The sequence below is a fragment of the Polistes fuscatus genome, unplaced genomic scaffold (assembly GCF_010416935.1).
Source record: "Polistes fuscatus isolate 324 unplaced genomic scaffold, CU_Pfus_HIC Scaffold17, whole genome shotgun sequence".
In the NCBI taxonomy this organism is placed as follows: domain Eukaryota; kingdom Metazoa; phylum Arthropoda; class Insecta; order Hymenoptera; family Vespidae; genus Polistes; species Polistes fuscatus.
In genome coordinates, this window is record NW_025113075.1 from 2,581,463 (window position 1) to 2,607,692 (window position 26,230).

At 31.9% G+C, this 26,230-nt stretch overlaps 1 protein-coding gene across 3 annotated transcripts in view; it reads left to right on the forward strand.

Annotated features, from left to right (window-relative positions):
* The window catches only part of LOC122515033 (hemicentin-1), a 168,561-nt gene that overhangs the window by 122,779 nt on the left and 19,552 nt on the right, over positions 1-26,230 (forward strand). For all 3 annotated transcript variants that reach the window (XM_043632164.1, XM_043632165.1, XM_043632166.1), the window contains exons 3-5: positions 13,529-13,712; positions 15,371-15,506; positions 20,021-20,229. In XM_043632164.1, coding sequence (XP_043488099.1) covers positions 13,529-13,712; positions 15,371-15,506; positions 20,021-20,229 — 529 coding nt within the window. The remainder of the gene's footprint in view (positions 1-13,528; positions 13,713-15,370; positions 15,507-20,020; positions 20,230-26,230) is intronic.

A 26,230-nucleotide genomic window follows, 5' to 3' on the forward strand; every position in this document is an offset into this window, starting at 1 on the left:
GTCCCCCACTCTCCTCTACACACTCGTAGAGTTATGTTACCACAGGAAGGAATCGTATTTTATACTTACAACAATAAGAATCATGTGATATTATTATACCTGAAGTTTTGTGTTTAAATCTCATTTATCCGAAAAGAGAGATAAATTAAATCGCATTAAACTTATGATCTAACTATAGTTTCGTCTTAGGCCATTTCTTTCTTTCTTCTTCTTCTTCTTCTTCTTTTTTCGTTGATAATTTCTTTTAGCTCGTTATTGTTCCGAATAATTTCTTTTTTTCTGCCCCCCCTCCCCCACGTCTTTTCGTAACTTCTCACATCACGGATTTTCTTGCTTCCTCACCCCCCCCACCCCCCGCGTCCCATTACCACCACCCACCCTTCCTCATTTTGTGCAAAACGTTTAGTAACTTTCTCAGGATGATCTCGACATTATGCGGACTATATAAAGTTAGTCATAAAGTAAGAAGAAGAAGAAGAAGAAGAAGAAGATAGATAGAGGAAAGAAAGAGTAGAAGAGAAAAAGAAGAAAGAAATTTGGGGGAAGGGGGAGGAGGAATAAAGGATCCTAAAAAGTGACGAACGTAGAAAGGAAAAGGAACAGAGATAAGAGTGAGAAAGAAAGAAAGAATGCGAATGAGTGAGTGAGTAAGTGAGTGAGTGAATGAGTGAGTGAGTGAGTGAGTGAAAGGGCCGAGTATGCTGAAAATGTAATACTAAATTGAAATCGTTAGGACGCCTTGCTTGAAAAAACTTGCCAGCCAAGGGTGAAAAGCGCCTCGACTCTATGAAGAAACATCTACGAGTGTAAAAAACGCAAGGGTAGGAAGGAAAGAAAGAAGGGAGGAAGGAAGGAAGGAAAGAAGAAAAAAAAAAGGTCGCAGTAGCAGCAGTAACAGTCTACTAAGGGGTTGCTTTGAACAGGGTTCTGAGTTTACAGACTCGGAAGAAATCTTTTGACCGTACGCGAGAAAAGTTTAATGCAGTACCCTTCTTTCTTTTTCTCTCTGACGTGGGGAGAGGGAGGGGGAAAGGGGTGAAGAAGAAATGTTTCTTACATTCGTCATATTTCTTTAGATCATTTCTAAACAGAAACATTGTAACTCGAATAGAAAAAGAACGAATTCGTAAGATCATTATTTTCTTAGATTTCATTATTTTCTTCGGAAACGCAACAATGTTTCTTTTATTTTTTTACATAATTCAAACGAATAATAATATATTAATGATATACGGAAAATGATAATACAAGTTAATCATTTCTATAATACTAATTATAGGAGTAGAATTCATTTATTCTCTTTCGGGTTTTATTATTTGAAGATAATTTTATTTTGTAAATGTGTTTTGTCAAGGAAAAATCCATGTTACGTCCACATTTACGTTATTTATTTAACGTTATTTTATATAAATATAATAATATAATTAAATAATATAATATAAATATAAATATAAAAATATAATATAAATATATATAATATAATAATAATATAATAATATAATAATATAATATAATAATATAATATAAAAATATAATATAATAATATAATAATATATATATATAATTATATTAATAATATATATAATAATTATATTAATAATATATATATATTATATAATTTACGTTATTTTATTTAAATGTCGTGATTTTTTCGCGTTATTATTTGAAAATAATTTCATTTTATCTGTGTTAAACATCAAAATTCAATACTATACAAAGTTACTCCTGACAAATTTTCTTATGGTGTTGGAAGAACGAAACCGTTACGTTACAAAACAATACCGTGTTTATAGATGAATTAACCGTACATAATTTATCCGAGTTTATATTTGATTTGGCCTTTGGCAAAAAAGATTTTCAATGAAGATAAATCCTCGCATATAAGCGTGCGAGAGAAAGAGAGAAAGAAAGAAAGAGAATATAAACTAAAGTAAAGGGTTAGGTACTTGTAAACAGGCCGTACTTCTCATCTCTGTACCCATCATCATAATGAAACCACATGAGTTAAAAAAGAAAAGTAGTAGTAGTAGTAGTAGGGTTGGTAGTTTTTACGATAAACCATCGAGAACGTGCGAGGGGAGGGGGAAGAAGGGTAGTGGTGGTGGTGGTAAACAAAAGAAGAGGGTTTGTGGGTGCCCTAGGGCAAAAGTGGGTGGATAAGTGGCTACGATGGTTGGATAAGTTTTGCCTAAGAGTACCTACCCACCCTTCCCTTCCCTTCCCCTTCCCCTGGAACCCTCGAACCCTCGTGTTGGTGCTTTGGAAATTTATCATTTAATCTTTTTCCGCAACGTACTCGTCATCGTCTCGTCTCGTCTATGACCAAACTAACCGAGAGATTATTTCGTTCTCTTTGAAAATAAAACAAAAAGATGGAAAAGGAAAGAAGCAAAGGTTAAAAAAAAAGAACAAAAAAAAGAAGCAAATAGGATTTTCTAGTTGGATTTATCGTAGTGGACTTTTCCACTAGTTGATGACTGCAAACCTGGCGTCGTGTATCTAACAATTGTACGTTTCTAAGAGTTGTATACGCGTTGAGTATACGCAAAGGATGAAACAAAAGAGTGAGAGAGTGAGAGAGAGAACGAGATAAAAGCGTATACCCGTTGCGTGCATTAATTTGCATATTAATTCTCCCTAGTAATCCGCTTTAATGACATCTGGATTAGGAGAAAATGTCAACGCGGATATATCGTTGCGGTTTTCCCGAGTGGGTTTGACTATCTCTCTCTCTCTCTTTCTTTTTCTCTTACAAATACACTCAAACCCATCTCTCGCATAAATTGTAAATATTCCTCTCCGGTTCGTGACACGACGAAGCCAATGCCAGATACACACACACAATACGGTGATGGTGATGGTGTTGGTGATGGTGGTGGTTCACATCTCTCTCTCTCTCTCTCTCACTCTTGCATACAACGAAATATGGGGCTAAGAGAAGAAGCAACCAAACGTATTTTCCGTGATACACAACGGGATGATAAGGACGGAATTATTTTTCTCTCTCTCTCTCTCTTTCTCTGTTCATTTCTTTTTCTTTCTTTCATCCGCAGATCCATCTCCATTATCGGTTCGCGTCTTCGGCAGACCTTCGCCCTTCCCCCTTTCCTACCTCACCTACCTACCTACCTACCTACCTACCTACCTACCTACCTAACTTCGCTCGATATTCAACAAGACAGATTTTTCATTAAGATTTATGTACCGCTGAGTATACGGACCCAATCATTTTTCAACTTTTCCCTATATTTTGTTGTTCTTTCTTTCATTCTTTCATTCTTTCTTCCCTTTTGCTATTCCCCGTTTTAATTTTTCTTATTATTATTATTCTTATTCTTATTCTTATTCTTATTCGGTCCCTTATCCTCTTGGTTTGACTTTGTATTTGTATTGTATTGTATGTGTATATGTATTTGGTAAAGTACATCGGTGACAGACATTGTTTGACACTCGACGTGTCGCTCGAGACGTAAGAACTCGTTTTCTACGCGTTTAAAACATCCTACAACTGAAGTACTGAGAAAGAAGAAGAAGAAGAAGATGAGAAAAAAAACAAGAAATGCTAAAAGGGAAGGCCCATAGAGATATGTAGGTTTTAAGAACTACGAACGTTTCACCACCCGACCCCCTTTCACTCCACCCCACCCCACCATCTCCGACCCAATACCGTAAAACTTTCTGCGCAATCCGAGAAATAATAAAAAAAAAACACACCCGAAGGAAATTAATTATAAAGGAGAGACAAGAAAAGGGGAGAGAAAAAAAAATAAACGTTGTATAGGAACGTATAGGATTTTTACGGTTCGTAAAACCTTTGGACCAACAACGTCCATTCGAACTACCCCTTCCTCCCCTCCCCCACTCCACCTCACTCTCCCCCACCCAACCCTTCTTTATATCTCGTAGAAGGTGGGCGTTTCCGTGGTGTCGGTTCCATGGAAAAACTCGCATAAATTTTTCCGTACCGTTGAGACCGTGAGAAAAATAAAGGAATAAGAGAAGAAGAAGAAGAAGAGGAAGAAGAAGAAAATATTTCGAGATTGTTCGTTGAATTATTTCCATTCGAACGAACAATTTTGATCTAACGATTATTATTTTCCGAAACATTGATACGAACAAATTCTCTCTTTACGTTATTCATTTATACACACACATATATGTATGTATGTATGCATGTGTGTATGTAACTTCATTGATATTTAAAGGGAAATTCTTGGACAAAATTGAGCGTAAAATTATAGACTACGATCGATCCCGACCAAAGAAACCTAAGAAAAGGTAATACTTTTATTTTCGGAACTTTGGGTTTTACCTTTTAATATATAAAGGGATGACGATTTGAGTAAAAGTAGATGTAAAGGAAAAGGGGTCTTCGTTAATCTTTAAAACAAACTTCCTCCCCTTTCAATTTAGACTTGTAAAGAAGAGTTAAAAAAATGTATAATTGGACATTTATGAACAAACATATACATATATGAAATTATTGAGTTACAAAAGAGAAAATATATATTTTCAATTAAATGTTTCATATAATTATATATTATTATTATTATATATATATATAATTATGCAATATTATATTATATTCATATATGTTTATGAATGGCCAATTTTTTGACAGGACCATATATATATATATATAATATATTTTATAATTTAATAATTTTATATAATATATTTTAATTATAATTTTATAATTTTATATAATATATTTTAATTATAATTTAATTTATAATTTTATATAATATTTTATAATTTAATAATTTTATATAATATATTTTAATTATAATTTAATTTATATAATTTTATATAATATATTTTAATTATAATTTAATTTATAATTTTATATAATATATTTTATAATTTTTTGACAGGACCATATATATATATATATATATATATTCATACATGGTCATATATATATATATATTCATACATGGTCATATATAATTCGTTTTTCATGAATATATATAATATGATTAATTAAAAAAATATATATAATATATATTTTATAATATATTTTATAAATATTTTATATATAATACATATTTTTTAATAATCATATTTAAGTTTCATATATATATATTTAGAAAAAAAAACTTTGAAATGAATCGAAACACATCACAATCCGTAAATCCAATCTTACAAATATATAAATGAAACTTCGTAAATAATTATATCAATAAAAAAAAAGAAAACTTCTACGACAGTTATCCCCTAATTCAATTATCAGATAAAAACTGAACATATCGTGATATCTAGAAAAAAATTGAACTGAAAGAAACGTTAAGAATAAAATGAAATATCGCGATCATCTCCCATTTCGTTAAATTTCACTTGATTATTTTACAAAAGATTCGTTTTTCCGTTCGGTAAAATAACAACAATGCAAATATCATTGGAGATAGATAGATAGAGGGGCCCCTTTCGTTTTCCTTAAATTCGGATGGGATCGAACAGAGAAAAAAGGGCAATATCGTATTACCATCTCGAAAGGGAAGGAAGGAAGTAAAGAAGGAAGGAAGAAAAAGGGACGAGACGAAGAAAAGAAGAAGCTTTTCGCAGTGGATGATTCTGAAACGAGATCAACTTCGAAAGCCTCAAGATTTATGCTCCTCACGATCTCTCCTTACTCTTCTTCGGCCGAGCGTGCTTTTTCCTTCCCCCTATTTCACCCCCTCCACCCCCGCCACCCTTCCCCACCGATACTCAAATGTGTTCCCTTATTTCCTCTCAATTTTCTTATCTCTCTCTCTCTCTCTTTCTCTTTCTCTCTTTCTCGGAGAATGATCCGACACGAATATCCGTAAATGATTTCAATAATTAAACAAAATATCATTCATTTGCGTTTAACCCCTTGGGTACGGATTTATTTGAGAAAATATTTGCATGTGGAACGAAAATAATTTTTGGTTACTTGGAGTAGTATGTAAATGCAATAACATTTTGGGTAAGAATGCATTTATTTCTAAAATATTCGTGACATATGTAGTATTAAGATGTCTTCAAGTAATTAGAATTGCAAAACAAAAGTAAATTAATAACTACAAAATAAACACATATATGTATTTTATATGTAATTTAATATTATTACATTTTGTAAAATTTTACATGTATTTTTCCACCCTTTAAATTCGAGCGCCGTATATATCCGGCGATGGTCACGAAATATATTTTATAATCGTTCGAGTTAAAAGAATTATTAGAAAGAACGAATACAAATTTTATTCTATACACTTACTGTATATATGTAATTTAATATTATTACATTTTGTAAAATTTTACATGTATTTTTCAACCCTTTAAATTCGAGCGCCGTATATATCCGGCATCAATCCGATTACCCGTGTACACGAGTACCGAATATTGTTTAACATTGTTTTGTTAATACTAAACCTATCGCGTCCTGTAATTTGTAAGAAATACGATGACAAAAGAATGCTTGGCATAAAATGTTGATTATTCGAAAATATTTTGTTCGCTAATTAATTTGACTAAAATTTCTAACATTTCATTCTAATTAAATTTCAATAAAATTTCATTCAATATTAATCGTAAGACATATGTTTTTTTGTTTTGTTAATAGAATTATTTAAACCGTACATAAAGTATCGTTAAGTTTAATGTTAAATCACGATTTCTAATTTAACATTTAAAAAAAATGGACAACTGATCACCTGACGCGCGTGCAATTTCCGAGCAAAGTGAAATCATTCTCGAATTAGATAATAAAAAAAGAAAAAAGCATTCCTTCAACGTTCCACGTTAATATACTCATACTTAAATCTTTCATTGACGAAAAAATCCCACGTTAATAAAAATAATCAAATTAAAACATTCCGTCATTCGGATTACATCAAAATTTCATTTATATATTTTCCCATAACGCACGACACTAGTAGAATATCGTCTAGGTCTATACTTTATTCATTTTTTATCATCTCAAAGTCCCGTTCCGTGAACTTTGCTCGTTTCTCCAAAGATCCCAATGGCACAAGCCATTAGAATAATTATACTCTCAAAAGATTTTCACTCGGAGTGCTGTAACCTTTAATCGAGCAACCAGTACCAACCATACGCTACCAACCAACCAGCTTCTTCTTCCCTTAGTTCGAACCTTATCGAACTAGAATAATTTCACGTGTAGGAAATGTAACGAAAGAAAATAACACTTTTGAGAATTTCAAATGTTGAAACCAATTGACTACGTGGATTCAAGGAGGTTACAAGGTACAATTGAACAAAAAGAACGAGAAAATAAGATCAAAGAAAAATAAGGAAAGAAAATAGAAAGATGCCCTATGAAGGAACGAAGGGTTGGTCGGTTGGTTGGTTGGTTGGTTGGTTGGTAAAAGGGTGTTAGACAAAGTTCCAACTATCGATCTAAGTCGGCCGATCTATTTCGTTGGCTCTCCAAGAGATTGCTACTGCGTTTGCATTACTTGCTTTCGCGTTATCACGGCTAAAGGTTCAGGGGTGATAGAAGCACGGTGGAATATGGGTGGCAGGGGTATGGTTATGGGCTGGGGCAGTAGGGGGGGGGAGAAGCATGTATCCTGGACGTTTGCTTCTCCAGTAGTTTTCCGTGTTCCCATAGCGAGCTTTATATCTTTCTCTCTCTCACAGTTTCTAACTTCCTCTAACCACCCTACCTGTCGATGTATGTGTGTGTGTGTGTGTGTACGGCTGCGTGCCGTGGCGTGTGCGATTGTGTAGAGTGCACAAGAGCATGAGTAGTAGTGGTGGGAAAACCAGTGGGGTGTGTCTGCGGGTGCATTACGCTGATTGCTGGTCGTGGCCTCCTCTCTCTCTCTCTCTCTCTGGAGAACGAAGAGAAATGAGAGAGAGAGAAAGAGGAAGTTGAAGGAAACGAGAGGATAGAGAGAAAGCACCACGAAGCGACGAGTACACGAGTAAGAAAGAGAATAAGGGCCCTTCCTGTTAAGTAAGTGAACGATCGTACTTGCCCTTTCCTTCTTCCCCCCCTCCTCCCCCCATCTTCTCTTCTCTTCTCTTCTCTCCTCTCTTTCTCTCGGTGTTCTTCTTTATCTCTCGCTTCGTCTAACATAAAAGCACGCCCGGATTTTAATCCTTTAAATGAATGACTGTGACTTTCCTGCTCTCAAGTTCCTCATTCGTGTCGAGCAAAACGAGAGAGAGAGAGAGAGAGAGAGAGAGAGAGAGAGAGAAGGGAAGTGATTTCTTTAGGAAGAAATTGTGGAATTAACTGATTTTAACAAAGTAAATAAATATTATGAGAGATTAAATTTAGACGATTTATTAGAAACTTCAATCAAGTATTTGTTATTAACGTTTAAATATTTCTTTCAAATCTAATTGCTAGACGATATTCAAACGATTTCATTGTTTTTGGATAGGATCCTTGTTCGAACTTGTCGGAATTAACTGATTTTAACAAAGTAAATATTAAGGGACGTTAAATTTAAACGATTTATTAGAAATTTCAATCAAATATTTGTTATTAACGTTTAAATATTTCTTTGAAATCTAATTGTTAGACGATATTCGAACGATTTCATTGTTTTTGGATAGGATTCTTGTTCGAACTTGTCGGAATTAACTGATTTTAACAAAGTAAATATTAAGGGACGTTAAATTTAAACGATTTATTAGAAATTTCAATCAAATATTTGTTATTAACGTTTAAATATTTCTTTGAAATCTAATTGTTAGACGATATTCAAACGATTTCATTGTTTTTGGATACGATTCTTGTTTGAACTTGTCGGAATTAACTGATTTTAACAAAGTAAATATTAAGGGACGTTAAATTTAGACGATTTATTACAAATTTCAATCAAATATTTGTTATTAACGTTTGAATATTTCTTTGAAATCTAATTGTTAGACGATATTCGAACGATTTCATTGTTTTTGGATAGGATTCTTGTTAGAACTTGTCGGAATTAACTGATTTTAACAAAGTAAATATTAAAGGACATTAAATTTAGACGATATATTACAAATTTCAATCAAATATTTGTTATTAACGTTTAAATATTTCTTTGAAATCTAATTGTTAGACGATATTCAAACGATTTCATTGTTTTTGTATACGATCCTTGTTCGAACTTGTCGGAAAAGTAAATGAATATTAAGTGACATTCATTTTAAAAACGATTTATTACAATTTAAATGAAATATTTATTATTAATTATGAATATTTATTATCAATTTATTATTTAATTTATATTCAAACGATTTAATTGTTATTGACACGAACCTTGTGTCTAAACTTTTGAAATTTTTAATAGAATAATATAACTTGTCAGGAGGTAAGAAAAATTTTCGTTTATCATACTATCCTGATTGAAAATACGATTAATGAGAAAAATTAAACGATTTGTCAGAATTTCAAATTTCTAATAGGATAATATAATTTAACGAAAAGTGACACGATCTCTAGTGTATTAATTAATAACAAACATACAAACAAACAAACAAACGTTTCGCATAGGGGTCCTTATCGAGAAACTAACGTCACATATAGGGGTCGTAGGAACGTACGAACGACCCATATAAGGGTTAATTTGCGATGCAACGAGCGTGCGACTGTGCACCGATTTCTCTATTGTCAACTCATGAGGAAGTATTGCTGCACGCGTACGTGTGTTAGGCTAATCCCATTTTACGAATAAAATTTGCAATAATTCTTCTATATATATATATTGTTGCTTAATTTTAAATTTGAATTAAATTTTATACAATTGTTTAATTAAATTTAATTTGAATTAATTTTTTATTAATTAAAAATTTTTTCGATTATTTTGAGTGATTATTGTTGCTTAATTTTAAATCTGAATTAAATTTTGTACAATTGTTTAATTAAATTTAATTTGAATTAATTTTCTTATTAATTTAATTTATATAATTTAATAATAATGACAAATCTCAAAATTCTCACGCGAGTTTATTTTATCATACGACAAAATAAAAATCTTTACTTAAGTATTCATCTACGTTATGCATTAGGGTTGTGGTTTATTCTTTTGTTTCCTTTTTTTCTTTTTTTTCTAACGCAAGGTTAAGTTTAAAGCTTTTTTTTTTCCTAACATTAAGGTTCTTCCTGCGAAGAAAGGTTCGTAAGTAAACACTCGAATAACTCAATGCACTTTGCTGCACTCGATGAAGTCGTATAGTTTATTATTTCACGTAAGGAAGTATAAAAAATGCTAATGCAGGTTACATACTTATGTACCTAGCTTAACAGTTAGGTGATGGTACCGCGCTTGGAACCATCCGTTAATTCTCGTTCGTTCATTCGTTCGTCGAGCATCAACGAGAAAAGCAACTCATTATTCTCATTTCTGAGTGCATAGAACAACCAACGCCGCCGGTGGCCCTTTTCCTTCTTTCCTTCCTTCCTTCCTTCCTTTCCTTCCTTCCTTCTTCATCTGCGCGCAAATAATCATCGCTAGGATTTCCCATTGTATTATTGTGTCTGCCGTCGAGTGATAAACCCCCTATGTTTTCCCTCCTCAGGGAACTCACTCACTCACTCACTCACTCACTCACTCAGTCAGAGTCGTTCGTTACCGATATAACAACTAGATGGAATGAATATAACAACAATAAACGACCCCTTTTCCCTTCTTTTTCTTTTTTTTTTTTTCTTACTCTCTTAACCCCGTAGAAATGAATTTAAAAAATAAAACAAAAATAATAACTCGTCTCGGGAAATAACTCGTTGAAATTTGTATTAATATCGCGACATATTCGATTATGCTAACTATTCCAAAAAGAAATGATTCAGATAAAAGGAAAGGTGTAATTATTCGTTAAAAAAAAAACAAGAGGAATTTTATGGAAAAATAATAATGATAATTATTTATATTAATTATTAAAGATGTACGAATAATTTTCCGATGAAATTTCATCATTCGCTATTGGAATATTCAAGTCTTGTATAAGTTATAAAATAGTGTAATTCATTTTTGTTTATTTTATATTACTTATTACTAATATGTGTACGTGTAACATGGAAATATATATATATTTTTTATTACAATTAATAATATAGAAAATATAATACAAATTTCTTTCCTTTTCTTTAGGAGACAGGAAAAAAAAATTCCAAAATGATGTACACTTTCAAAATGTGATACACAATTGTAGATTGATATTAAAATTATTATCTACCTGTTAATATTAAAATTAAGAGCTGAAAAATTTGTTGTTCATGCATTCACATTTTATATATTCATGTATCATATTATGATACTTAGAGGGCGGGAGAAAAAAAAATTCCAAAATGATGTACACTTACGAAATGTGATACACAATTGTAGATTAATATTAAAATTATTATCTACCTGTTAATATTAAAATTAAGAGCTGAAAAATTTACAGAAAATTTGTTGTTCATCTATTCACATTTTACATATTCATGTATCATATTATGATACTTAGAAATTAATTATGATACTGGAGAAAGAAACATTCCAAAATGATGTACACTTTCGAAATGTGATACACAATTGTAGATTAATATTAAAATTATTATCTACGTGTTAATATTAAAATTAAGAGCTGAAAAATTTACAGAAAATTTGTTGTTCATCTATTCACATTTTACATATTCATGTATCATATTATGATACTTAGAGGGCGGGAGAAAAAAGAATTCTAAAATGATGTACACTTTAGAAATTTGATACACAATTGTAGATTAATATTAAAATTATTATCTATGTGTTAATATTAAAATTAAGAGCTGAAAAATTAACAGAAAATTTGTTGTTCATGCATTCACATTTTATATATTCATGTATCATATTATGATACTTAGAGGGCGGGAGAAAAAAAAATTCCAAAATGATGTACACTTTCGAAATGTGATACACAATTGTAGATTAATATTAAAATTATTATCTACGTGTTAATATTAAAATTAAGAGCTGAAAAATTTACAGAAAATTTGTTGTTCATCTATTCACATTTTATATATTCATGTATCATATTATGATACTTAGAAATTAATTATGATACTGGAGAAAGAAACATTCCAAAATGATGTACACTTTCGAAATGTGATACACAATTGTAGATTAATATTAAAATTATTATTTACGTGTTAATATTAAAATTAAGAGCTGAAAAATTAACGAAAAATTTGTTGTTCATGCATTCACATTTTACATATTCATGTATCATATTACGATACTTAGAGAGCTGGGGAAAGAAAAATTCCAAAATGATGTAAATAAGGAGCACCCTAATATATATATATTCTCTCGATAACTCATCGAACGTGGGGTAGAAAGGAACCGATGAGTCGGATTATATGGGCACCCGACAAAATCGATCCTTGAATTACGGCCACATTATGACTGCGAAACTTGCTAAGGCCGCACTTTCCTACTTCGGAACGAATTAATCTGCGAGAAAGAAGAGGCTGAGGGTTATTAGACGAAAGAGGGGTTTAGTACGTGAAAGAGAGAGAGAGAGAGAGAAGCAATGATTCATTTCGAGGAAAACGTTTTCTCCTACCAACCAACCAACCAACCAAAAACGAAAGATAGAAAGAGACTGTAAAAAAGGGGTGGGGGTTAGGGTTAGAGGGTTAGAAGAGGTGTAACGGAGAATTCTGGTTACGTTTAACGATCGACGAACGTTCCTACCCCTACCCCTACCCCCTCCCTTTCCCCCTTCCTCGATTACAACGAAGATACTTCCCTTGTTAAATGCTGACGGTGCACCAGTTACCACTCTCTCTCTCTCTCTCTCTCTCAACGAAATATATTATTGCTGATAACGTAAACGTACGTGGTGTGTGGTGGCAACCAGCGCACGACACAATGTACGATGCGTTGCGGTTTTCGGTTGACTTTAACACCATAGACACGCGCTACGTGTACGTACGTGTACCACCGTACCGTTTGTTGTTTCGCGGCGAATGTGTTTTTCGTCCAGTCGGGGGAGGAACGGGAAGGGTGGAAAACCAACCACCACCACAACACGGGATTTTTTCGGATGTAATTCTTTTCAGCAAAAGCTGAATTTATGAAACGTTTTTCTTCTTTGTTTCTTTTTTCTTCTTTTTTTTGGGGGGGTGGGGCTGGGAGGGGTTATCTCCATTTTTTCTTTCACTTCTCCCCGTCACGGTTGTTATCCTTTTTTGTTATTTTGTTTTATATTTTCTTTTCCTTTTTTTTTGTATTCTACGTTAACGTCGACTCTCGCTTTAAAATATTGAAATTTAATACGTTGTTTGTCGCGCGGGGAGAGGGGGGAGGAGGGAAAGGAAGAAATAAAATAAAAAGAATTTATGAGAATTGCATTAATTACTCGTCGAACACTATACCTGCTGCATATTAAACGTTTGCCAAAAAAAGAAAATAATGAAGAGTATTGATTTCATCTAAAGTAAACAAGTGTCTTGGGAAATGAATTGGTGACGTTGATGAATAATACAAAATAAATAAATAAATAAAAATCACGATTGGTCACGCGTCATATGGGATGTATAACGTTTTTAAGATTTCATATTACTCGTGTATGTCCCTAGCCAATCGGAATGCATTTGAAGAAGTACGAGTGGGTCGGTTCACCGGACATGGGAGATTGCTCGCTCTGGGTCAGGTCGGCCATTTTGGAATTCGACGATGGTTTATGGCAGTGCCAAGTAACCGCCAGTGATTTTACAACGCAAGACGCTCTAGCATCGGAACAAGCTAGGCTGGTCGTCAGGGGTAAGTTTTGTTCTCATATTTTTTTTCCTTCCATCGCCATATTTGCGAAAAATAATTACGGACAAAAAAATAATTCATTTCTCGAGGTTTTTTTTTTTTTTTTTCCTTTTTTTTTTTCTTTCGACCGAGAAACGGTTTTTGTCACGCGACGGATTTTTTACACGTAACGTTTACTCGCAAATCATTCCATCCAATTCTAATTTACAATATATTTATTTAGTTTAGTTTTAAATGTCAATTAAAAACGCTCGAGAAAATAATAATTCGAATATTCCGACACGAATGTTGATCTAATCTAATATTAATTGCGAATTAATAGGAAGAGATACGACGTAATAATCTTTCGGAAAATATTTCGCAATAATAAGCGATTGTAGAAATAATTACGAATTATAATCGTGATAATTTTCCGAAACAACGAAGTTGTTGCCGTTATTATCATTATTATTATCATTATTATTATTATTATTATTATTATTATTATTATTATTATTAATACGTACCCGAGTAAACTCCGTATTAGTGTAAATTTTCCTTGATTGAATTTTATCGGCGGTATATTATTTCTCTGTCAAATAAAAAAAAATAGAAAAACGAAAAAAAAGAGAGAGAAGAAAAGAAGAAAAAGAAAAAATACCGATTCCATTATTATATTTCGTAATAACCAAAAATAACAAACAATAAATTCTCGTTTACGTTGCTTCGCACCTTTTTCCACGAATCCGATCGATTCCGTTGAATTGAGAATAATTTAACGATTTGATCAACAAACGTAATTATAAACTAACAAAATAAGGTTAACGATAGGATACATGCATAGATTTTCTATTCTAACCAACCAATTTGGGAATTAAAAACAATTAAACCATACCTGCCTGCCTACCTGCCTACCTACCTGTCTGGAAAAAATCATATTCTCGGTCTCGCTAAAAATTTATATAACAATATAGTACTTCGAACGAAAATAGACCCACCCCACCTGTTCCTGTTGTTTCTCTCTCCCACTCTCTCTCTCTCTCTCTCATTTTAATGCGAGAACGATCAAGACAGCAGAGTGGATAAACATAACGTAATAATAACGAGGCAATGTACAATATCCGTGCCACGTGAATGAACAGTATGAGGTAGATAGAGAGTAGACGAAGATAGATAGATAAATAAAGAGAGAGAGAGAGAGACACAGAGAGAGAGATAGGCAAACTGATATTCTGCGTGGTGCGCAACGAACAGTGAGATATGCGCGATGCGCTAAACCCGTGCACTCACACTCACACTCACACTTACCCTACACTCACACTTACCCTCACACTCACACTTACCCTCACACTCACACTTACCCTACACTCACACTCACACTTATCCTCACACTCTCACTCATACTCACACTTATACTCACACTCACACTCACACTCACACTTACCCTACACTCACACTTACACTTATCCTCACACTCATACTCACACTTATCCTCACACATACTCACACTCATACTCATACTCATACTCATACTCATACTCATACTCACACAAATACTCATAATCGTACTCGTACTGGTACTCATACTCACGTACGAACTATTATACCATCCATCCAGAGGAATGGATGGATCCAAGCACACGCGTACGTAGAATTAATCCCCGCTAATTTTCTCGTTGCAGTCAGCCCTCAGCGACCGCAGATAGAGTACGACAACCATCCTATTTTACCTGGCAGCAACGTGACAGCCCGAGCAGGTGAGATCGCTACGCTCACTTGCAGAGCGCGGTATGGGAATCCTCCGCCTCTAATTAAATGGTTCGTAATTGTTGCACATAGATTCAGTAATACTTAATTCCGTTACCACCGATATATCTCTCTCTCTCTCTCTTTCTCTTTCTCTATCTGTCTCTCTCTCACTCACACACACGCACACATGTTCGTTCTTATTCTTTAAACGTCACTTTGATTTTCCCCATTTGAATACGCGTTTTGTTTTTTAATTACTCTCGCTTTCGTAACATTTTCTGTTTTTTTTTTGCATATTTCTCAAACCAACCCCCCCGATCCCACCCTCCAGTTACATTATTTCCTATAAACAAATTTTGAATTACGATTTCAATATGCTAAGTGTGTAATTTATTATTAAAACTAACAATGAATAATGTATGTCTTATTAATACGTAGAAGATTCTAAACATTGATGATCGAGTTGCCCAAGAAGTTCCAATAAAATGGAACGAAACGTGATATTCTGATTTTTGTTTTCACTTTGTCCCCAACTTCCTCCCTGTGATATATATATATTTATTATTAATTTTTTGTTAGTCGTAATAAACAATTAATTGAATTATTTTCAAGTACATTGGATTAGCGAAAAAATAATTCTGCTCGTTTGTTTTTTTAACACAAGAAACATCTGTCGGATTAAACCTTTGTCCTCGGATCTTGCATTCTCTCTCTCTCTCTCTTTCTCTCTGTGTGTGTGTGTGTGTGTCTGTGTGTGTTTGTCTTTTTCTCTGAATCCCTGGCTCTTCCATCGAGCTGTTAGTTTTCCTTCCCCGAAGATTCAATGACGTAATGCATCGAGAATCTCTCGTCGATGCCGTTGCACGTTCCCCATGAATAATCATGATCCATTTCTGCATCGTATCTGGGCAAAGTTAAGGAGCTCGAAGGGTTCATGTGGATGCACCATCCTACCTTTCAACGTGTTTTCCCTTTAGAAGGGAGAAGGCTTACGTCTGCATAACCCTGTGTAAACTGCGTGTGTATGTGTTTGTGGCAAAATATATTGTACGATATTTTTCCTAACCTCTAAAGTGAACGACACAAATTTAAAGAAAAATTTTCGAATAAATTATTCTTATAATTAACACATTAATGAAGTATTAACAATTTAAACAAGATTCTAGATCATGGTGGTTTAATTCTTTGCGTACGGGGCAGTATCAAAAGTGTCCAACACTTTTTTTCGATGCGTAAATGTACACGGTGGTACTATTTGAATCTCATCCTATAACTACAAATTTAATCTAGTTATTATTATTATTGTTATTATTGTTGTTATTGTTATTTCTTTAATTAACGCGTTCCGTGTCGAACCGTTTTTCCTAGAATTTGCATTCAAAACCATTTGACATTTGGACGCATTAAATAAATATGTCACAGCGTGTACCACCGGTGGTACGCGCGGCCTGAATGAAATGTTTAACGCGTCGAATAGGCGGTAATACAATGTGACAGAGAATTACTCTTTGATAAAAATAAACGAACTTTGCGCAGATTCGAAAGGATATCAAATTTCTGTCAGACGTGGGAACCTTTTATTTCGTAGAATTCCGGTATCTCAAAGGATTAACATTTATGGATTTTTAATAAAAATTAAAGGACGTGAAGGGACATGAATTAATATTCCTATAAATTTTATAATTCTAAAAAAAAAAAAAATATTATATATAAATTTAAGTTATATATAATTTTATTAATTTAATTTAATTTTATATTAAGATTTTAGTTTTTCCAAAAATATATAAGAATAAAATCGCAAATAAATCGAATTTTGATTAGTTAAATTAGTTTTGATTAGTTTGATTAGTTGGTCTACTCAAAACTCCCCTAATCTCATTCGCATTCTTAATATATACATGTTACTATGATATATCAAAATTGGATAATGTCCAAATTCACATGTTTGTTTGTCGACAAATATCAAATATATCAGTGAAAGACCGATCATTTGATTTTATTCTTATACATTAATATTTCATACATATATCAAACGATTATGCGAATCTAAACATTATCCAATTTCGATCTTTCACGAGTAACATATATAAACTTCTATAAACAAATTCATATATCGTTATCAGTATAGAAATCAACGTATTTCTCACAAATACATAATACACACACACACCTATATATATACACTAATTCTACAATCTTCCAATATTTTACCTGATTTCACACAATTACACGCATATACTAACTGGATACCAGAAACGTTTTTCTATATTATTTTTTTTCCGATCGTTGATCGATTTATTTAATACTCGTACGCATACATGTCTCATTAATATTACAACCTTTCAACCAAGAATATTTTGTTCGTTCGTTCGTTCGTTCGTTGATCGAAGACTTTGAGTGCTTTATCAAAGATTCACGTTGCTCGATTTAAAAGAAAAAAAAAAAAAAAGGAAAAAATAAAAGTAGAGACGATAATATATCGATCAGTAATATTTTTTTTGGATAATATCGATAAATAACAAGTTCTCTCTTTGAATTCCTATAAATATATATATTATATATTTTATATATTTTTTTTATCATATATATATATATGTGGGATGCGAGCGCTTCCAAGCCAAACACTTAAATAGGTATTCGTGAAGAGTTTGGACGGTGGGCCCTGGATAGCTCAATGGTTAAAGAGCAGTCGCCCTGAAATTAGAAAGCGGAAAATTCGGGTTCGAGTCCCGGTGGTCCAGTCAGTCCCAACGGCCCAATTTTTTCACGAATCCTACAATATATTATATAATATAAAATAATATTCAATATATATAAAAATTTGATTCATATATCTAATATATATCCAAATGATATTTCATTCAATATTATTATAATATAACATAATATTCAATATATAAAAATTTGATTCATATATATAATATCCAAATAGTATTTCATTCAATATATTAAATAATATATCATAATATTCAATATATATAAATTTGATTCATATATATAATATATCCAAATAGTATTTCATTCAATATATTATATAATATATCCAAATGGTATTTCATTCAATATATTATATAATATATCATAATATTTAATATATATAAATTTGATTCATATATATAATATATCCAAATGGTATTTCATTCAATATATTATTATAATATATCATAATATTCAATATATAAAAATTTGATTCATATATATAATATATCCAAATAATATTTCATTCAATATATTATTATAATATATCATGATATTTAATATATATAAATTTGATTCATATATATAATATATCCAAATGATATTTGATTGAATCGAAGATCCCACATATCCTATTGCAAATTCAATACAGTTAGACGAGACGGCTGTCTTCCAAAGTTCCTCTCACACTGGGAATTAGCTTAATTGACACAACTGCATACGTGCGATGTCCAAAATGTGTTTATGCATTAATATTATTATCATTAACATGACCAAAGAGAAAGAGGTAGAGAGAAATAGATAGAGAAACACCCAGAGAGGGAACTGAATTAAAATTCAATGTAAACTTTGAGGTAGATACAAAAATTAGCCCATAAAAAACATGTACATGTAAAACACCGTAGCGGAAGAAGAGAATACGAGGTCAAAAGCACTTTCTTTCTTTCTTTCTTTCTTTCTTTCTTTCTTTATTTCTATCTTTCTCTCTCTCTCACACACACACATATATTCTCTCTTCTATCTGGTTGGTAGTATTCGAGACACTTTAGATCTCAAGAGAATTTCCAAGAAGGGATAAACGTTGGGAGAGGAGAGGTTGCTTGGCTGCTCGCAGTTATTTCTTTTTTCTTTTTCTTTTTTTTTTCTCTTTCGTCTCGCTAAGTTGAGCGAGTTACCTACGGCATAGGGGGGTAAGAAGATAAAGGAAATAAAGAAGAAGTTAAAGTAGTGATGCGTATAAAACGGCGAGCAGGCAGGCAGACAGGCAGGCAGACAAGGGTGGAAGGGAGGGGAGAAAAGCTAACAAAATAAAATATGTGCCCATAATTATGAAAGTGTTCTAAGTCATATATCTCTTTTTTTTTTGGGTGGGGATTTAAGGAATTACCCTTAGAACATTAAATGAATTCTATATAATATAATATTGAAATAACTAACACACTGCCTAACACGGTACATTTGTGAAAATATATCGCGTGAAAATGACATTGAATTCATTGAATTTAAAATAATGTGATGTGAGAAGAGAGATGATTAATGAACTTATTTTTTTTTTTTACATTTTGACTTAGGTTAGATCACTTTTATAATTATAAGTACGTATATATCTATATTAGGGTGGAACAAAAATTGTATTATTAATTGTATAATGGATTGTCTTTTTGTTGATTTTTGTAAAATTTACTTATGGAAATATTAATGTTAAAAAATGCATGAACTTTTGGTTCACCCTAATATATATATATAAAGAGAGGGAAAAAGAGAGGGAAAAAAGAGAGAGAGAGAGAGAGAGAGAGATGGTGGTGGGATCGCACTCTCCCTCAGTGTTGTTACAGAACGTCATTGGAAATGCAAATTTTGGGGGGGTTTGGGGAAAATGCGCGCAGGTACGTCGGCGAAACGGAGATCAGGACGCTTAGGCCTCAGGTAAACTCGACTGAACTAGATAATCCTCGTACTTGGGAGACCTACAGTGTTTGCGAGATTTTGGCGGAGAGGTCACGTTACGGTGCGGCCATCCGATGTGTCGCCATTCATCCTGCTTATGCCAATCCCACCATGTCATCAAACACCGAAGTGAGGTTTGATGTCAAATGTGAGTATACTTTAAATCATTATATTTTTATATAAATATATGTATTTATTAAGAAATTATTTATTTGATTATATTAAATCATTAGGAAATTAATTTTTATTTATTTCGATATCAAATGTTCACACATGTAAGTATACTTTAAATTATTATTTTTATGTAGAAATATATATATGTATTAAGAAATTATTTATTTGATTATATTAAATCGTTAGAAAATTAATTTTTGTTTATTTCGATGTCAAATGTTCACACATATGAGTATACTTTAAATCATTGTTTTTATATAGAAAAATATATGTATTAAGAAATTATTTATTTAATTATATTAGATCGTTAGAAAATTAATTTTTATTTATTTCGATGTCAATGTTCAAATGTGAGTATACTTTAAATTATTATTTTTATGTAGAAATATATATATGTATTAAAAAATTATTTATTTGATTATATTAAATCGTTAGAAAATTAATTTTTGTTTATTTCGATGTCAAATGTTCACACATGTGAGTATACTTTAAATCATTGTTTTTATATAGAAAAATATCTGTATTAAGAAATTATTTATTTAATTATATTAGATCGTTAGGAAATTAATTTTTATTTATTTCGATATCAAATGTTCAAATGTGAGTATACTTTAAATCATTATTTTATTTAGATATATATGTATTAAGAAATTATTTATTTGATTATATTAAATCGTTAGGAAATTAATTTTTGTTTATTTCGATATCAAATGTTCACACATATGAGTATACTTTAAATCATTATTTTTATATAAAAAAAATATATGTATTTATTAAGAAATTATTTATTTGATTATATTAAATCATTAGGAAATTAATTTTTATTTATTTCGATATCAAATGTTCACACATGTGAGTATACTTTAAATTATTATTTTTATGTAGAAATATATATGTATTAAGAAATTATTTATTTGATTATATTAAATCGTTAGAAAATTAATTTTTGTTTATTTCGATGTCAAATGTTCACACATATGAGTATACTTTAAATCATTGTTTTTATATAGAAAAATATATGTATTAAGAAATTATTTATTTAATTATATTAGATCGTTAGAAATTAATTTTTATTTATTTCGATGTCAAATGTTCAATGTGAGTATACTTTAAATTATTATTTTTATGTAGAAATATATATATGTATTAAAAATTATTTATTTGATTATATTAAATCGTTAGAAAATTAATTTTTGTTTATTTCGATGTCAATGTTCACACATGTGAGTATACTTTAAATCATTGTTTTTATATAGAAATATATGTATTAAGAAATTATTTATTTAATTATATTAGATCGTTAGGAATTAATTTTTATTTATTTCGATATCAAATGTTCAAATGTGAGTATACTTTAAATCATTATATTTTTATTTAGATATATATATGTATTAAGAAATTATTTATTTGATTATATTAAATCGTTAGGAAATTAATTTTTGTTTATTTCGATATCAAATGTTCACACATATGAGTATACTTTAAATCATTATTTTTATATAAAAAAATATATGTATTTATTAAGAAATTATTTATTTGATTATATTAAATCATTAGGAAATTAATTTTTATTTATTTCGATATCAAATGTTCACACATGTGAGTATACTTTAAATTATTATTTTTATGTAGAAATATATATATGTATTAAGAAATTATTTATTTGATTATATTAAATCGTTAGAAAATTAATTTTTGTTTATTTCGATGTCAAATGTTCACACATATGAGTATACTTTAAATCATTGTTTTTATATAGAAAAATATATGTATTAAGAAATTATTTATTTAATTATTAGATCGTTAGAAAATTAATTTTTATTTATTTCGATGTCAAATGTTCAATGTGAGTATACTTTAAATTATTATTTTATGTAGAAATATATATGTATTAAAAAATTATTTATTTGATTATATTAAATCGTTAGAAAATTAATTTTTGTTTATTTCGATGTCAAATGTTCACACATGTGAGTATACTTTAAATCATTGTTTTTATATAGAAAAATATATGTATTAAGAAATTATTTATTTGATTATATTAAATCATTAGAAAATTAATTTTTATTTATTCCGATAATACATAAATAATGATTTCATTTGATTTAGAATTCGAATTAAAACGAATTGAAGTTTTCTCATTAGGCTCAAATTCAAACGAACTTATAATTGAACGATGTAATATTTCATATCAAATATAAATGAAGAAAAAGTATATATTATGACATTTTGATTTTGTATATTGTATTATTTATTGTTTATATATTTCAATATAAAAACCTTCAACAAGAAGGTATTAATTAACACGCGTCAAAAATACCTGTTGCTAGAATATAAAAATGATTATGAGATTCAGTGTAAAGGTTTTGTAAGTATCATTGATAAACGCGTATCAACATATAAAATAACTTTTAAACTAAAACGAAATTACATTAAGGAATAACTTTGTTACAACAATAATTAAATCCAACCAGTGTTAATATCGTTTATCATCGTCTCGCTAATTATGACACTCGTTAAAGTAAAGATGACGAATGGATTCTTACCAACAATAAATGCAATTACAGTAATATAACGCGAACGGGGTTAATTATAAAATAAACGTCTAGCGAATGGGGCTGATTGTCTCTCTTTCTTTCCTCTTCTTGTTTGTTTATCGAATTGCTCTCGTATAAGGCGGGCCAACAATTCTCTTCGCATTAACGTTGTTGATCCACGTTGTAACGTTCGAAATGGCCCCAAATGCATTAACGTCAGCCAGAGTGGAGCAGAGCAGTCAGATTTCACAATCGCTGAAGCGTAAAACGTGGGCCCTGTTGCTTTACGTCTCCATGGAATGGATGTAAATTTCAGTATAATCGTAAATCACATCAACAGGGTTTTCCATGACGGGGAAAGGGGGATCGGAAGAGTTACTGGGGGGTGGAGGGGGATGATGTATATGTGTATGAGTATGAATATGTATGTATATGTGTGTGTGTGTGTGTCACGGGAAAACGTATACGGGGACACAATGGTTGGATTCGTTGGTAAATGGATAAAGCGAAAACGGGTTAATCTCGTTAAACGAAAGAAAACGAAAGAAGAAAACGAGAGAGATCGTCGTCGGATTAACCCGACGTACATTTCCTTTTTTTTTTTTTTCTTCTTTTCTTTTTCTTTTCTTTATTTCCCGACTAGAATTTTCCTCGACTTCTTTTTCAAATATCACGCGGGGGAAAAGAGAAGAATAATAATCGTATCGTCGTCGTCCTAGTCTTCGTCGTCGAGAATAATAATCTTTAGATTTGTCGTTTTTTATAGGATCAAGGAGTGTTAATATACGCGTCAATGTGTATTCCGGTTAAAAAAAAAGAAACAAAAGAGAGGAATCGAATTTACGTCGATACGATGAATATTTGTCAACGCCCACTTTCGTTATTTCTCGTTATCGAGTGGTCTTTGTTGCATTGGGGGTTCATAAAATGTCAATTCTCTCGTTCTCTCTTTCTCTCTGAATATCAGCGACGCGATAATAAAGAAGATTAAATTTTAAAAACAGAAAAAAATTCAAAACGTAAACGGAATATGATTTTTTCCGCGCGACAAACGAGAGAGAGAGAGTGAGAGAGAGAGGGGAGAGAGGAAGAAACATTTTAGTTTTTTGCGTTTCTATCTTTTTTTTTCGCTCGAACGAAACCAAAAAAAAATGGTGTGTGTACTTATGTACGCACGTAAGAAGTTATACTTCTTTGCTGTACCAAACGAATATAACCTCAATAACCTCAAAAATAACTTCAAAAAAGAACTTCAAAGAAAAAAAATAACCTAAAAGAAAAAAATAATATTATTATATATATAAGAAAGAATAAAAAAACTGGTGTGTGTACTTATGTACGCACGTAAGAAGTTATACTTCTTTGCTGTACCAAAACGAATATAACCTCAATAACCTCAAAAATAACTTCAAAAAAGAACTTCAAAGAAAAAAAATAACCTAAAAGAAAAAAATATTATTATATATATATATATATATATATATATATATATATATATATATAAGAAAGAATAAAAAAAGAAAAAGAAAATATCAAAATATAGATATGCAGTCCACACTAAATATAAGAGAGATATATCGAATTACTTCACGCGTCAACAGTCATGGCGCGGTTACAGCATTAGTTCTCGCTTCGATCGTTTAAGTAAAGCGGCGCTGAGTACGATTAGTATTCGGATGGGTGACCCGCTTGAGAAAAAAAGGGGGAAGAAGAAAAGAAGACAACTTCACGCCGTATACTTGAAATCGCTTTGCCGCGCGTCGTAAATACCGACAAACTTCATGGTGTCGTTTTTCCAGACGCTCGGAACAAAATCACTCCCCATTACATTTTCCCCAACGCGCCAAAAGAAGTATAACTTCAAAAATGATTAGGAATGAACGTAGAGAAGAAAAGAAAAGAAAAGAAAAGAAAGGAAAAAAGAAAATTCGTAGAATATATCTGCGTAAAAAAAAAAGGATTCTCCTTGAAAAGGCTGTAATAATTCTCTCAAGGAGATTCGCGTAATTCAATTCGGAAGAAAATCTAGCCCTAGACCCTAGAACCCAGTCATAGTCAGAGAGAATATTCATTTTCGCGTAGGGATTTTTTTAGTAATCCTTGCTTGCTTGCTTGCTTGCTTGCTTCGCTGCGTTTATTTTAAATGCGCTGAAGTCTTACTTAGAAATAACGCGCACCCGGTTGGTCGGTTGGTCGTTTGGTGGGAGTGTTGGTGGTCGTGGTGGGGGAAGTTCGGTCAGCGCCGCGAAATTAAGTTCGCGCTTTTTATCTGTTCCCTCTTTTCCTCCGGCCTCCTTTTTTTTATTTCTTTTTTCTCTTTTTCAAATTTTTCCCTTTTCTTTTTTCTTTTCCATACGACCGAGGTTAGCCGTAGAGAATTCATAACGGAAGAATAAAAAAAAAAAAGAAGAAGAAGAAGAAGAAGAAAAAGGAAGAAAAAGTAATGCTGCCGGTAGAGAGCTTCGTTCTCTCTCTCTCTCTCTCTCTCTCTCTCTTTCTCTCATCGTCGGTACGACACGCATGAGTCAAGTTTTCTTGCTCCTCTGTTTCTCTCACTCTCTTTTTCCTCTTTCTTTCATTCTCTCTCTCTCTCTCTCTCTCTCTTTCGTATTTTTTTTTCTCTCTCATTGGTATTATAATACACATAATGGAGCTTAAAATTCTGGTGCCACGCGCAAAGACAAAAATATTCTCTCTCCTTTTCCTTTTCCTCTTCCTTTTCCTCTTCCTTTACGTTTTCGTTTCGTTTCGTTTCTTCCTTTTTTCCTTTTTTTTGTCCTCCTATTTTTCAACCTACTACCCCCCTTATTCCCATCACCCCCAACCCCTTTCTATTCTCTCTCTCTCTCTCTCTCATAAAAATACGCGGCGTATAGCACGCGAATTTCAGCCGAGTCATCGGAATCGCGGAGCTGCGGGGACAGGTGCAGGTGCAGGAGCAGGGGGCAGGAGGCAGGGAAAAAGGTTGTTCTCTTTTTCTCGCCGACTAATCGGTCGGAATTGATTCCAATGCGAAAAGTCGAACAATCGAGCCGCTATTAATTCGTTTTAGACGACGACGATGACGACGACGACCTCTGCCCTCGTCCCAAATTCTTCTAACGTCGAACCGAATTCGACCCGTTTTCTTCCGTAATAAAAGAAAAAAAGCCCCCCCCAAAAAAAATCCCCTAAAAAAAAAAAGAGGAAAAAGAAAGAAATTAAGCGATCTCTGATTACTTCGCATGGGAACGAAAAAGATTAAGCCAGGCGGTTCGTTTAATTTGATCCCTTTCGCAGTCTATCAATTCGCGTGAATGCAATCCTCCCCACCTCCCAGCCCCAACCTCCTCCTCCTCCTCCTCCTCCTCCTCCCACCATTTCGCTATATTCGACATATTTCTCTATGCGGCTGTAGATAAAAAAGAAATAAAAAACGGGGGTGGGGGAGGGGGTCAA